Source organism: Zootoca vivipara, chromosome 2 (genome assembly GCF_963506605.1).
Source record: "Zootoca vivipara chromosome 2, rZooViv1.1, whole genome shotgun sequence".
In the NCBI taxonomy this organism is placed as follows: domain Eukaryota; kingdom Metazoa; phylum Chordata; class Lepidosauria; order Squamata; family Lacertidae; genus Zootoca; species Zootoca vivipara.
In genome coordinates, this window is record NC_083277.1 from 95,275,011 (window position 1) to 95,290,616 (window position 15,606).

The 15,606-nt window shown below is 45.4% G+C and overlaps 2 protein-coding genes across 2 annotated transcripts; one reads left to right on the forward strand and one right to left on the reverse strand.

Annotated features, from left to right (window-relative positions):
* Positions 1–4,951: 4,951 nt before the first annotated feature.
* Positions 4,952–10,155, reverse strand: MRPL12 (mitochondrial ribosomal protein L12). Its single transcript, XM_035104243.2, has 5 exons — positions 9,957–10,155; positions 8,582–8,768; positions 8,300–8,374; positions 6,365–6,502; positions 4,952–5,350 (listed from the first exon to the last, which is right to left on the reverse strand). The coding sequence occupies exons 1-5, from the start codon at positions 10,007–10,009 to the stop codon at positions 5,234–5,236; spliced, it is 570 nt and encodes a 189-aa protein (XP_034960134.1). The 5' UTR covers positions 10,010–10,155; the 3' UTR covers positions 4,952–5,233.
* A 183-nt stretch (positions 10,156–10,338) lies between these two features.
* Positions 10,339–15,598, forward strand: LOC118079737 (methyltransferase-like 26 B). Its single transcript, XM_035104238.2, has 6 exons — positions 10,339–11,996; positions 13,931–14,090; positions 14,174–14,233; positions 14,854–14,921; positions 15,238–15,316; positions 15,503–15,598. The coding sequence occupies exons 1-6, from the start codon at positions 11,803–11,805 to the stop codon at positions 15,554–15,556; spliced, it is 615 nt and encodes a 204-aa protein (XP_034960129.1). The 5' UTR covers positions 10,339–11,802; the 3' UTR covers positions 15,557–15,598.
* Positions 15,599–15,606: the final 8 nt, after the last annotated feature.

Here is a 15,606-nt window from a genome sequence, read left to right on the forward strand (position 1 = left end):
AAATTAAAACAATTCCTTCCAGTAGCACCTTAGAGACCAACTAAGTTTGTCATTGGTATGAGCTTTCGTGTGCATGTGCACTTCTTCAGATACGTGCATGCACACGAAAGCTCATACCTATGACAAACTTGGTTGGTCTCTAAGGTGCTACTGGAAGGAATTTATTTTGTTTTGACTACGTCAGACCATAGCTGCCAAGTTTTCACTTTTCTCGCGAGGAAGCCTATTCAGCATAAGGGAAAATCCCTGTAAAAAAGGGATAACTTGGCAGCTATGCGTCAGACCAACATGGCTACGGGCTGCCTACCTGTAACTCCCTGTCAAGTGTATATTTGGCGGCAAACCTGGATTTGTTCTTGCGTTACATCAGCCAAACACTTATTGTACATAACGCCATTGTAGTTTCTTGTTCTACATAGGACTTTCGGAGTGCTGAGAGAAATGTTTATTGTGAAGGTGTGTGTTCCTTGTGCAGGTGGATATTTCTGCAGCCTTGTAACAGTCATGATTGGCATCAAAATACCAGCCCTTATGTCTCCTGTCCCCTCAATTAAGAACTTGCCCTTTCCAGGGAATGTTTGTTAAGAAAAAAATGTTGACAATGACTTGTTTGCAATATCTAAACAACCTGTTTACAATATTAAGCCCACATCTCAAAGCCGTATCATATCGCCTCAATCACACTTATCTTTCATTGGCGACAGTCCTTGTATTCATAGCTCTATGGATATTTACTCAGATGCAAGTTCTACTGTGTTTATTGACGTTTACTGAATGCCTTAAACAACCCACCACATTCCCAATTAGGCATCATAGGCATCTTGTCTCTAAACTCCAGGATAGCAAAGAGATCAAACTCCATTGTTAGGCTGAACTGCCATTCTCGGTGAGTCACACTGCCCTAAACAGGAAATGGTTGTCCTTATAATTTGGATCTTAGGGTGAAGGGTGGGAATTGATTGATTGATGGATTAATAATTTATATAACATACCGGTATAATTCTTAACTAGCACCAAAGTGTGCTCTGACAAAATATTACCTACCCTGAGCCAACACCTGAATGATCAAAGCACTGTTGTACCATCTCCAGCTCTAGCTCAAAGTCTGCTCTCTATCAGTGTTCACTTTCTTAACACATCAAAGCGCAAACAGTATGATCCTCCTATCCTCGAGCTACGTTCTTTCTGGCCAGCGATAAGATGGTTCCTAATTTCCCTTGCACTGACAGAGACTGAAGATACAACAGTCTAGTGAAACCAAGCAGAATTGTAGGCATTGGGGGGGGGCACAGTTGTCAGAGTGAGACCATTAGCCCTTGTATTACGTAAGTGATCTGATAGGGCACCACACTATTGTCCTAAGAGTCTGCTCGTTTCTCATCTTCTTAGCTAGGAGTGTGATAGCTGGGATCCAGACCTGTTCACGTGCTAATCCCATGCTGGTCCAGGGACAATGGCTTTACCTAGGAGTGGCTAATGTAGTGCTCTCATGGCCAAGGATGATGGTTGTTGTAGTCCAACTTTGGATACCCCTGACCTAGATTTCTGGGTTCATGTTGAGATGAGTAGGAAAAAGGCATGCAGTGGACCAGGCCTCTGGGAAACAAGGAGTCACGGGTCCAGTTATAGAGCTCTTTGGATCAGATCCTCCCGCTTTTCTTCCAGCCGTGTGGTCACTGGCTTTGCCTGAGATGAGGATCAAAATTTTTCTCATTGCTTTAGTTTCCCTGAGATACTATACAGCTTGTTGACCTTCCTTTTGAAAGCTCCCTGGCAGCCTTTATTTGCCCACACTCTGTCCCCATCCACTTACCCTTGCCCCTTGCAATAAACTTAACTTCTCCCACTGCACCTTGAAACCAACACAAACATATTGTGTATTGTGATCTGAATATTATCAGCTATTCTACCCTAGCCAAACCCTTCTCTTTGGGAGCCTGTGGCCTAAGATTCCATATTTTGCTATGTACTGGGCCATGGATTCAGATGGCTCTGGCAACCAGAATGGCACTCCCACTTTCCTTGTCTAAATGGTAGCCTGAATGCTGCTGATGTTCCTTCATGCTGTTGTTCTAATGCTGGCTGTTTGGGCTGGCAGGGGATTTGAGTTCCTTTGGAGGAAAAACCTTGGGAGAGCTTGTACGTTGGAGTACTTGTTGTTGATGGGCCTTGACCTCTTTCAGTGGAAGTGCTCTGGCTACCTCATAGTTTTGTCTGTTGCATGTAGAGAGAACATATGAAGAAATGTGCATGCACACGAAAGCTCATACCAGTGACAAACTTAGTTGGTCTCGAAGGTGCTACTGGAAGGAATTTTTTTATTTTGTTTAGAGAATATGAAACCACCTCACATGAAGTCAGAACATTAGTCCATCCAGTTCAGTGCCGTCTTGTTTGGACTGGCAGTGGCTCTCCAGTATTTCTGATATCCCAGAGATTGAAGCTGGGACCTGTATGTGGGAGGGGCAGGAGTGGGGTGTTCTGTGATATTTGTGCCATTGCTGCAGGTTGTCGTGCCGACCATGCACAGCTAGTGTAGAAGCAACAGCAGTTGGCAGAGATGCAAGTGAAACACCCACAGGCTACTGGATCCTGTTTCTGCAACTCTTCTTGTATTCAGGATTGTAAACAGTAGTCTTGCCATAGCAGCCACTGCCACAGTGGCACTACAGCACCTTTAGTAGAAAGGAGAGCCCAAATATGTGCCTGATTACAATTGCACCATGCAGCATCTCAGAGATGTATGAAGCTGGAGGTGATGTAGAAAATTGTGGAAATTTAGTTTTGTGTGTTTCTAGCCCCCAGTGTGAAAAAGCATGGAAATACATGGGCAGGGTCAAATAAATGTTTCTAAAAATTTCCTTCATTTTGTATTATTTGTTGCATTTTTTAAAAAAACAGAAACAGAAATCAAAGCTGATTGAAAGTCGAAAGTTAGCATCATGCTCTTCTCTGAGCTGGCCAGGGACACTGTTCATTGTTCAACCGTCTCTTCTAAAGCATCCCTTCCCACTCCACTCCCCACAAACTGCTTTAAGAGCACACACCTTGATGGATGTACTAACAAGGGCGATGCAATAGTTATTTACTGCACTGGGCACAGGAAGCAGGAATTTAGTTTAAAACAAAATGACATTTAGACACACAGTATGGTTACAAGGGAGGAATTTGGAGTGCTTTAGCCTTTTTAATATTTTCTCCCCACTATTAATATACCTGCCAACTTTGGAAGATGCAGCTGCCTCCCTCCACACTCATGGCCTCCTATAAGTGATGTATGTGACCGCAGAAAGTAATCGGCACTTTCTAGTACAGGTATGTGGAATTTATTGTAAGAGGGCATGGCTGTATCCACAGAGGACTATATCATAACATAGGTTCTGTGCACAACTGCTGGGATGCATAGGACAAAAATATCCTAAACTAGTTCTTCCCTGGGAATATTTGGCATTTTGTAGTGAACTGATTTAATGGAAAATGCCTAATAAGAGACATTCAGGAAAGAAAGAAAAACCAAACTCCCTGCTTCTTAGCAAAAAGCCTATGCAATTGGCCACTTCCAGGATAGATTGCTTGGAACTAACTAGCTTTTATGAGGCTGAGGAAGGCAAGAAAGCAAAAGTAGTCAAAAACGGCATTACTTTCCATACCACCCCCACCCCCCACCTGCCAAATATAAGTCAGGAACAAGTCAAGGTGAAAGGAGCAACAATATGGCCTTTCGACTAATAACCCAGCTTGTTTCACTGGATGTCTCATCTAAAACCAACTGAGATGATCAATTCTGACCACTTCAAAATGGTGTAGCGAAAAGGAACATTTATGAAGAGAACATGGAATAGGCTGAAAGAGGTTCACCGTTTCCCAGAGGCCCTTCCCTTTGTGCTCCATTCCTTCCAAGAACGGACTCTTCCGAGCACTGACTCCCCTCATCCCTTGAAACACGAGCTCCTGTTTGGATAGATTTAGCTGCCCAACTTTCATTTGGTGAAGCTACAAGCCAGCGAGGGCCCGACAGTAAGAAAAGCCGAGTTGCCTATAAATCACATCCGATAGGGTTGAGGGAAGGAGTGTAAAACTGATCCACTTGTAACAGAGAACAGCCAGGAGTTCTGGAAGATGGCCAGAGTGATTTTCCCACGAGCTCAGGTTCCTGGTGCAGAAAACAGGTGGAAAGAAACAGGGCAACTAGTATTACTCAGGGTACCAGTACTTATGCATGGTGCGAATCTGCAGAACGCCCAGGATTACCCGGTGCAGAAAAACCTGTCATATAAGTTAATATCCTGAGGAGAAAAGAGATCAGGCTTTTTCACATTCAATCTCTTTCATGGGGAGGAACAGCTCATGATGGAGAAAGCTGCCTGCAATGCAAGGCAGGTCCCTGGGCCGCTACCCTTCTATGTTGAGTGGCTGGTCATCACCATGCTTCATCAACATGCTTCTCCCCAACCTGGGCTACAATTCCCATCACAGTATCAAAGAATTGAAGAGTTGGAAGGGACCCAGAGGGACATCTAGCCTAACCCCCTGCAATGCAGGAATCTCAACTAAAGCATCCGTGACGGATAGCCATCCAATCTCCACTTAAAAACCTCCAAGGAAGGAGAGTCCACAACCTCCCAGTCAACTGGGAAGGCCAGGCATCTCCAAACTTGGCCCTCCAGATGTTTTGGCCTACAACTCCCATGATCCCTAGCTAAGAGGACCAGTGGTCAGGGATGATGAGAATTGTAGTCCAAAACATCTGGAGGGCCGAAGTTTGGGTATGCCTGGGGAAGGCTGTCCTTGTGGGTCATGTTAGAAATTGTAGCTAAGAGAGTGGCCCTGAATACCACCAAGAGAGCCTAAGATGAACTGCTAGCGGGCTCTGGTGCAAAAACGCAGAAACTAGGGAGCCCTTCCAGGTGAGGAGGGACACTGGTATGCAAGAAAGTCTGCTCACACAACATTTGTTCCAGAGGCATTCGCCCCCGTGTATATTCTTTATAGATTCAGTTCCTTGCAGTGTTGGTACAAACAGCAGACCCCATCGTGCCGAAGACATTCATCCCACACTGGGCCATCTCAGTGGACAACCACATTGCAGAGAAAACAAGGCGGGGCACAGCTTCTTGGAACTGCACAGCACCCCCCACCACCAGTCAGCAGGCAAATAAAAGCTGCAGGTGGGTGACAGAGCGCAGGACTTTCCCCTGCTCTGCTTTAGTCCTTTGGCTGCCAATGCCAACCGTTACTCCAGAACGACAGTCCCTCCTGCTGCCTCCAGAGCAGCTTTGATTTTCTCCGCTTCCTCTTTAGGGATGTTTGCTTTGATCTCTTGAGGAAGAGACTCTACCAACTTTTTCGCCTGCAAGAGATAAGAGAGCCGCTCCAGTTAGTCATGGAAAGGGATAATGCTGAACCTAAGGAGAAATTGCCGCCTGCTCCCACTAGTATGGGACCCTCTGTGACTTCGCCCTTATCTGCCCACTTGGTGGATCACGCAGCCTAGAAGATGAGCCAAACAGAAGCGTTTCCTAGGCTGAATCTGCAGTATTAATTTTCAGCTGGCAGAGTTCCTGGCAAGAAACAGCAAGCCATTTCTAACCAGAGTCCAAATGCTTAGAAGAATCCTCTTTGGAGCATCATGATTCGCAAGGGACCTTGCCACACTAGCTGGTACTATCTCAAAGGATGCCAATTCACTTCCACTAACTCTGCACTAGCTCCTCACTTTCCTTATGTGAACGTTCCTTTGGTATGACCGAGGGCTCACCCACTCTTCACCTGACCTGTATTGTGTACTGATTAATTTCCCCGATTACTGTATACTGATTAAAGGTCCCAGGGCTTTTCTCATTGTTCTGCGACTGTGCCTTGTGAAAATTTGATCTTTCCTACTGAATCAGATCTTTTTTGATGCACAGAAAATCCAAAGAGAGATTTTGCTTAATGGAGCCTCAAGTCAGCAGGTAGGATCAGATTTTCGGAAGGCACAGCCACAGAAAAAGAAAAACTCCTGGACCCAGGGGAATAAATTGGTACACAATACAATCAAAGTACAGGTCAAGCGAAATGTGCATTTGCCCTAAGTACTCATGTGGATATATCAGACAAGAGGCAGAGAGCAAGGTGGTACTTGCACCACCATTAAATGCACAAAAGTAGCCCAAGTAGATGGGACTACAGTGGTGCCTCGCTAGACGAATGCCCTGTCAGCGCCTCTCAGATGATCTTCCTTTGCCTTCTTCCCTTGCTGCAACTGGTTCCCCTTTGTGTTCCGCTGGTCTCTGCTGGTTGCCACGAGCAGTGAGGGTGAGTTCTGTATGGCACAAGTAAAAGGAAACTTGCCTCCCGTCAGCCTTGAACACCATCTGCTTACCTGGACAAGGTTTAAGCCTTGCATACAGTTCTTCACTTCCTTGATAAGTTTCACCTTCTCTGCAGCATTCAATTCAGTCAACTTGACTGTAAAATTTATCTTCTCTGGCTTCTTAGGGACAAAATCCTCTTCATCTTCCTAGCAAAAAAGATACAAACCCACTCACAATTGGCAACAGGAGCCTGACCCTCACATCCCTAAAGCTTCATTAGCCAATGGTAGTACCAAATGGTACTACGAAAGTTGTTCTACCAAATGGTAGTACCAAAGTTGTTAGGTCTTCCCTCTGTATCTAGCCAGATACAGATGAAAGACCTAACAAGACTTGCACCAGGTACTCCTTCATTATTTTCCCTGAATTATTGTGTTGGGTTGCAAGGCCATTGCCGAATCTTTATTTTTATTTAACCATAATGTATATACTACTTGACTGCAACAAAACCTTTATGCGGTTTACAAGAAATGAAAACCATCAATAAAAAGTTAGAAGCAAGTAGTTAAAACATTTAAGAGTTGATCAAAATCAACAGTAAACTAGAAAGAAGATTATTAAAGTACCTCACCATCTATGCTAGTTCTCCTTTAATTATGAAGGAATAGAGACAGTAGGTCAGCCCAAAAGCCTTGCCTTAATTAAACACCAGCTTTTTATTATTGGAAGTGGCGCAATGATCATATCTAATCAGTTACTAGAATAGCAGGTGAATTGTTATTGACTTTAAAGCCCCAGTATATGGACCAGAAACTTCTGATTGTCCACAATGGGAAATAGGTGGCAGCCCAAATGGACATTTCATCTTGACCATTTGTGGAGCCTGGAAACAAACTTAAAAATAAATAAGATTATAATTTGGGCATGCATTACATTTAGAGGCTTGGTATAATCCTTAGTAAAGTGGCCCTGCCACTTATGCTCACTTTACTTATACAGTACTGTTGCAACCTTATGCTGGTAGTGAAGTAAGTAAGTAAATAAATAGCAGAGGGTTTTCTTGCTTACCTGTGTTTGGGAAGTTCACAGGAGGGCCTGGGATGCTCCCAGAGCCATCATATCCCCTTCCCAGAAGCTAGGGTTCCCGGGGTTCCTGACTTTGCATGATTTTGCCTTTACACATAGATCCCCGGAACACATAGAACCTCACATAAGTGGCAGGCCCACTGCACTGGTGTTAGTGCTATTTACTCTTTAGATAGGTTAATGGCTTTGTGTGGCTTTTATATACAGTAAATGGTTTTTTGGTTGTGAATATCTTATTTATTAACAGTTCATAAGACAGGGTATATAAATAAATAAATGTGGCAAGATGATTGTGATACAGTCATACCTCGGTTTAAGTCCGCTGCGGTTTGAGTACTTTCGGTTTGAGTACTCCGCGGCGCACACGTGTGCAGAAGCAATCTGCACGGCGCACACATGCGCAGAAGCGCTCTTTCGGTGCTTCACGCACTATCACCGCTCCATTTAAGTACTTTGGGGGGGGGGCGAATGGCTCCCCGGAACCAATTGTGTACTTAAACCGAGGTACCACTGTACCAAGCACAACCACAAAGTAAGCCCCTATTAGCAGAGAACTTTTCTCACCCCTGCATACCCATCTCCAGTTGCTGAGTTTGTTATACACCAGTAGCATCCAGGAAAATGTCATTTGACGAGTTAGCAACACTGAAACAACCTTTTCCATGACACTGCAGCAGAACTGCTTCTCTTTCTACTTCGAAAGCCACTGTTAAATGCAGGGCAACAACAGGCTGGCTGCATGCTTAGTCCAACAGCCTCAAGCATGCCTGTTAAGTAATATTTTGGTGCCTTCACACACAACTCTCACAACAGAATGCTCATTTGTAGGGCTGCTGAAGTTTTCCATTCAGACATTTGCCCAGCTACAGCTGCTACTCAGCCCAAATAAGCAACAAGTAAAAATGACAATCCCTTACTGGAGTTGCTGCTTGTGCTGGTGGCATCATCCCAGCCATTGGCATGAGTCCCATATCTTGGATCTTGAGGGTTTTCTGAAGAAAAAGACAGAGTAAGCAGTGTTAGAGAAATATTAATCCTTCTTCTATATCGTATGCATCACAGAAACTGGGGAAGGAATTCCAAAGCACCCCATCCCACTGTTACAGAAAAAGAGAAAGATATGACCCAGAATTAGCTGTCTGCCGCCCCATCTTTCCCTAGTACAGCAATCACCCTGCTTCCCATGCAAACACTGGCACCTTCAGCAGTTCATTGAGGTCAGAAATCTCCAGTAGGGTGAGGCTTGCAATGTCTTGAACTAGCTGCTGAATCTTGGGTGAGTACTCCTTGGGAACATTATCAAGAGGCGGAGTTGCCAAGGCTTCACTTCGCTGTGAGCTGGTAGTCTTCAGCATCCTAACAGCACATGCTCGTGGCTGATGCTGCCTGTAGAAAAATCAACAAAGAGTTTGTCAGCACTTCATGGTTCACAACATAAAGACCTGTGCAAGCAGCAAATGAACAAAATAATGAGAACAGATGTGCTTCAGGAGAAACAGCAAGGCCACCCGAGTGAGAAGAAAAGGTGATATAAGGATTGGTATAGGAGGTGCTGTGGAAAAGAGGGAGAAGCAACACCTCTCAGCAGTGACAAAATTGTAATTTAAAAAACAAATTTAAGGAGATGTCCATATTACTAAAAGGCATTTTTAAAAGCTTGAAGTGTTTTCCGATGTGAGGTATAAATTTGTTTCCACAGTGTGAGATCCACAGTGGGATAACTCAGAGCAGATGGTTGTCAACAAAGCAGGTGAAGTAAAGTGCAGGGATGGACTGACTTCAATCTTGCATGGTCTACTCTAATTTTCAAAAAGTCCTCCGCTCCACAATGCAAGTATATTTATATATATTCATATCTTAATAGGGCTTAAGTAATCTCAAATGTGCCTTCTTACTTATAAACATAAAAATTTACCTTGGAACAGATCAAGAGCCAGCTAATCTACCATTTTTTGTCAAAAATAGTCCAGACAGTTCACAGCTTCTGTCTTCCAGTTCTACACGGACTATTTCTCAAGCTTGCTGTTTGTGACTGGAAACTGGATATTGAGAACAAAGGGGGGCACCTGCAGAGATAGCACTAGGCTGTCCAGCAGAAACTGGCCAGTGGTTGATCTTCTCTTGGTGTTGCAAGGGGTTGGACTAGATGGCCCTTGAGAATCCCTTCCTTCGTTTAGTTTTAAGCTCCTACCCACTCCTAGCCTATTGACTAAAAGCAGGAGCCAGGAAGCAGGAAGTTTCTGGTTTTAAGTCTCGCCTCAGTCATAAGAACCAGCAGGTCGGCCTTTGGCAAACTTGCCACCACAAGCTTCGCCCCCTCGATGGTGATTTGGGGTTAGCGAGGGCGGCCCACCTTTCAGAGCTGTGGCGGGCACCACCAAACTGGAAGCACCTGAAGCAGCTTTGAACATTTCACGGCGGAGTAAGCGGGCGCGGGCGCCTGCCCTCATCCCTCACGAGGGAAAGGCGGGATTCCGCTGGGAGTTTGGCACGTGAACTAGCCTAACCTCGACCTCTTACGGGCCTCTCCGCGCCCCCAAGAACCGCCCGGCCCACCTCCCGCCTCTTGCATACCGCAGCAGCAGGCGGATAACGGTACCGAGCCGGCCCGCGGGCAACATGGCCATGGCGGCAGCTCCAGGAGGCGGGCAAAACGGAGACACACCGGCGCTCTCCTCTGTCTCCGGCGTGCGAGCGGCAGAGGACGCCGAGGGAACGCTCTGCCCGCTCCTTCTCTCTGATCCAGCGGGGTGCACCTATCGCGGCCAAGTTTGAGCGACGGCGCTCTAGGCGGCCCGCCGTCCATCTCTGTGGTTGACGGAGGTGACGTTCGGGCCGCTTCCTACCCTTACACAGTGCCGCGCTAGGGATGAAGACTCTATGGCAGGCGTTGCTGCGCTCGGCGGCGGCGGCACATGCGTTTGTTAGCAACGGCGGAAGTCGCGCGGGATTTGGGAGCGTGTTTTCTTTGCGCGGGAAGAGGAAGGCGCGTTTGGAGCCTGCGGAATGGAGGCGGTGTAAAATGGTGTTCCCGGAACGTGCCACTGAGCTCTTCAGAGGTGGTTGCTTGATGCGTTTAGCAAGGAGACTGGTGGGATTCAAAAGCTGGGAAGGCATAATTTGATATTGCGAAGTGCACATACTAACAGCACGGCGCTGGGGGTGGGGGTGGCAATTAAAATTCGGCCTAGCAAATCACAGGGTATGTTTACAAAGCTGATAATTAAGCTAAGCCTGCAGCCCTAAAACACTTGGGAGCAAGTCCTATTGGATTCAATGGGACTGAATAAACCCTAGTTCCCAAAAGGCTTTTGGTGATGTACAGAATTAGTCCTGACCCTTATACAGTACTGTAATTTTTTGTAATTTGATATATACCAGCGTGCTGGATACGTACAGAACACAAAGATGTGCAATCTAACTTGGCTTGGATCCAGAATTAGCTTTGTAGTGTTTCACCCAGTCTGCCTTCTTGAAACAAAGGGCTTTTTGTGTGGGAGAGATGGAGAGACAAGGATTTGCATTAGTTTGATTTTAGCCAATGCTGATAAGAACTGAAAGTTTTTAGAAACGGACTTGCCCATCAGACACCACAAATGAAGAACTTGGTGGGGAAAGCTCCCAAAGAATGCTGTGTACCAGAAGCCCCACAACAGAGCTCATCCTGCCCCCTGAAGGGTTTATAAGTACAGTATTAATTATCAACAAGGCGCCTTTTGTACTGTTTTTCAATGCCTGCTAAAACCTTTTTCTTTATGTGATCCTTCACAATAAAATGAAGTTGTACTTTTTATTTTCAGCAGTTCCATTTCTTGACCTCTTATACAGTGAGTGATGGTCACAAGTCTCAGCACTGTTGATTTAGAACACATTCCTGATTCAGGAGTATTGCGGCCAGCCTCGTACTGATAGCTGGCATTGATCTTAATAGCCTATGAAACAAACTCCTAGACAAAAGTGATATTGTATAGTAATGCTATTAAAGTTAGGTATTACTGTATTGCATTTGCATATAAATAAAATCTAACAAAAATCCAACAGAAGCAATATTCCAAAGGCAACATGTTTCTGAATAAAAACAACAGGATTATGTGACCCCTTAAAAGCCAACCATCTTATTGCAGCATGATGAGTATTTGATGAGCCTACTTTGTAGAATAGATCATCAGGTGTATGAAGCAGACACACAGCTCAGAGGTCTGTACAAAATATCCCAGTGAAAACATTGTGTTGAATCTTGCAGCAGGATTGTCTGAGCTGCAGGCGGAAGGGCAACACGTGCCTTTCCTGCTGTAGCAAAGTGCATCTCGGTGTAATCTCCTTTGCTTTAATATAGCTTAGGGCATCATTGTAGGGCTGGAGATAACAGAAAGAAAACACAAATCCCAGGAGAAGAGAACAGAGCCTATCTCCAGAAAAGATGCTAGTTTCACCGATGGCTGAGAGAAACAAGGAAACCATCCTCGAGGTGCTGGCTGACTATGTGGATGACACAAGCTCAGCTTTTGGGCTTGAACTGGGATCTGGCACAGGACAGCATGTGGTGCACTTTGCCCAGGCCTTACCCACGGTCATCTGGCAACCCTCAGAGATCAGCCCAGCTTCTCAACAGAGGTACACTAGGGCCTGTGGTGACACCAAGGGATGGGTGTTGTAGTAGTGTGTGGACCATGCTTTCCCTTGGCCCCAGCAGAATGTTGGCACAAAATATGCACTAAAAAGAACTGGCTCTTTTAGTCCTTGTTTATAGTCAGCCAAAAGGGACTGTCAAAAAGCATACAGCAGCTTGTGTTCAGTAGCTTGGAAATGCCTTTCCGAGAAATAGCTAGACTGTTCTGTATTGGACAGATTCTAGCTATGCAAATATTCTTGTTACAGGTAGGTAGCCGTGTTGGTCTGATGTAGTCGAAATAAAATAAAAAAATTCTTTCCAGCAGCACCTTAGAGACCAACTAAGTTTGTCATAGGTATGAGCTTTCGTGGTCTCTAAGGTGCTGCTGGAAGGAATTTTTTTATTTTGTTTCATATATTCTTGGTAAGCAAGAAAGGCTTGCAGCTGAAGCAGTAACAGCATGTTTACATTTCAGCAGAATAGTGAGAACTCATTGGTGGGACCCCCTCTCAGAGGTGCACTAGAGAATAATCTGGCAATAAAAACAATTTTAAAATTGTTGGCTTTAATACTGCACCTGGTGTTGCTTTGACTGCTTAGCTTGGGTCTGTGGATTGTGGGTAGATTAAAATTACGTATAAGACTACTTTTTAACCCAGGAAAATCTTCTCAAAAGTCGGGGGTCGTCTTATACGCCGGGTCATATTTCTTATACGGCAAGTATATCCCAAACTCTATATTTTAACTGGAAAAGTTGAGGGTCGTCTTATATACGGTATCATGGTCAATGTGCACTAGATTACAGTGAGAAATGAGGATTTTTTTGGGGGGGGAATTATGGTATGACAAACATGAACAAACGGTTGGCGAGCGTCCAAGGGGTTTTCCAGATGTTCCTTCATTATATTTTATTTTGTTGTTAGCTATTCCTGCAACTTGGGGGGACCCAGGTGGCACTGTGGGTTAAACCACTGAGCCTAGGGCTTGCTGATCAGAAGGTTGGTGGTTCAAATCCCTGTGACGGGGTGAGCGCTCCCGTTACTCGGTCCCAGCTCCTGCCAACCTAGCAGTTCGAAAGCACGTCAAAGTGCAAGTAGATAAATCGGGACCGCTACAGCGGGAAGGTGAACGCTGTTTCCGTGCGCTGCTCTGGTTCACCAGAAGCGGCTTAGTCATGCTGGCCACATGACCTGGAAGCTGTACGCCTGCTCCCTCGGCCAATAATGCGAGATGAGCACCGCAACCCCAGAGTCGGTCACGACTGGACCTAATGGTCAGGGGTCCCTTTACCTTTACCTTTATTCCTGCAACTTACAATTTGCAAAACATGGAGAAGGGTGAGGATAAAATTGTAACAGCATTTCGTAGGTGGCATCTTGGCCTGTGTAAAAATCATCTGGCACAAACAGCTTAAGTCAACAGATGGAGTAAAGAGCGTGTTGTGTGGGGCATTCATTTTCAAATAATAACCTTTCTAATAGTCATTGCTCACCAAGAGGTGTTGAGAGGGGTGAGGACAGAAACTGAAGGGCATAAAATGGCATGGGAGACTGTTCCAATGTGCTGTATTGCTTGTCGCTGGCATCACATACACATGTAGTTGAGTGCCTGTGTCATTTACACTGACCATAATTCACAGAGCAGTCACATCTGAAATCTTAGCACTGTCACTTGGAAAAATCATAAAAATGTGTCCACCCCTTTAACTTGTAGAATCAATGTTTGATGCATGTATCATAACCCTTTCTCTGGTTCAGAGAAAGAAGTTACATACATTTCCCACTAGCGTCCTACTATATTGCCTGACTGTATTTCAAACCCAGTGTTGCTTTTTTTGTGGTGCCAGGGGGAAGCAAACTGGAGAAAGTAATTCTCCCCATTCTTTTTTATTATGGCTTTACATACAAAAATAAGAATCTTCCATCTTTTCCCACAGCATCTCTGCTTACATCCAAGCCACCAAGGTGACCAATGTCCGAGAACCCCTTGCCATAGATGTAACACAGCCATGGGACCAGTGGGCTGGCTTGAGTCAAGGCTGTTGTGACTTCATCATTATTATTAACCTGCTGCACATGACTGATCAAGGCCTGGAGGTATGACAAAGCACTTAGGTCAATATTATGGAAACTGGCCTCTGCAAAGGATCTCATTCAACAGATAACCTTTTGTGTTATAGGGAATGTTTAAAGGCATAGGACAACTGCTGAAACCTGGAGGCATTTGCTTGGCCTATGGGGTGAGTATAGGAAAACCATCCATTACAGATTAAGCTCAGTGGGAAGGCAATCACAGGCAAAGTCCGGGCTTGCCAGGATTCCCCAACTGACCTGCAAGGTCATGTTTCATTAAAACCAGGTACGGGTTGGGCTTGCCAGAAGTCTTGATTTGTGCAGCTCAAAGTGCCTGACCACCACTTGTGTTGGGAGCCTTTGAATTGATGTGCAAAACAGGAGCCCCAAGGATCACTCTCCATCCACATCAGCCAACAGGAAGGCCGGGAGCTTCTGCTTATTGCTCTGCTCAGGTGCATAAGAGTTTTGTGCACCCAAGCCCAGCGCTAAGCAGTATCCCCCACTGCCCCTGCATCAACTTGATGGAAAGGGAGAACCTCAAGGTTGGAAAGCGGCTCATATTTTGATCCAGTTCTGCTCTGCCACAAGACTTCTCTCTCTTCCACAAATGTGCTCATAAGTCTTACAGCACAATGTCTCCTCAGAAGTAAATCCTACTGAATTCAATGGGGCTTGCTCAAGGATCACTGATGTTAGGCTTGTTGCCTTCGTTCTAGACCTTTGGCCTCAGAGCCCCATAGAATGCTGGCCCGGTGTTAATGCTCACTCTGCTTCCACTCCACAGCCCTTTGCTGTTAATGGGATCATCCTCCCAGAGTGCAATGTGCAACTGGATAACATGCTCCAGGCCAGGTATGTTAGAGCTGAAGGAAAGGATTTCACCTCTTGTCTCCCTTGTGGTGACCACCAAAGCCCTAATGAGATCAAGGCAGGATGGGGGGAAGGCTACTTGAAAAGTTCCCCTTGGTTTATTTCCTCACTATTTACATGTTGTGTAATAGCATGGATAATGGACAGGGCAAGATTGTGTTGGGTGATGAAATGAGCTACAGGCAGAGACCGTGTTTAGCCTTTAGCCTACTGTTTCTCCTTCCTTGGGGAAAGGCTCTAAGGATTTCATTATGACGAGGCCATGTTCTACTTTTAACATATGCTTTTAAAATGGCAGAAATCCTGAGTGGGGACTGAGAGATGTGGAGGAACTTCGTCAACTGGCAAACATTAATGCACTTCGGCTCGAGCGCATGGTAAGAGGCTGAGGTCAGCCTACAACATTGTAGGGGACAATGAAATAGAACTGCAGAAACCACAACCACCATTTCCCACTCTTGCTCTTTGTTTCCTGGGAAGGGGGATCCTACCAGCTCTGCAGTTTCTCCCATAGGCTTCCATTTTGCTCATGCAATGACTCAGTGCCGATTTTTCTTCCTCAGCTGGAGATGCCTGAATACACCAAATGTTTGATCTTTCGGCGGAGGGAGTTGTGATCTCTGGCTACGGAAAAGTCAAAGGAGGACTGCCCTATTTATATAGATGG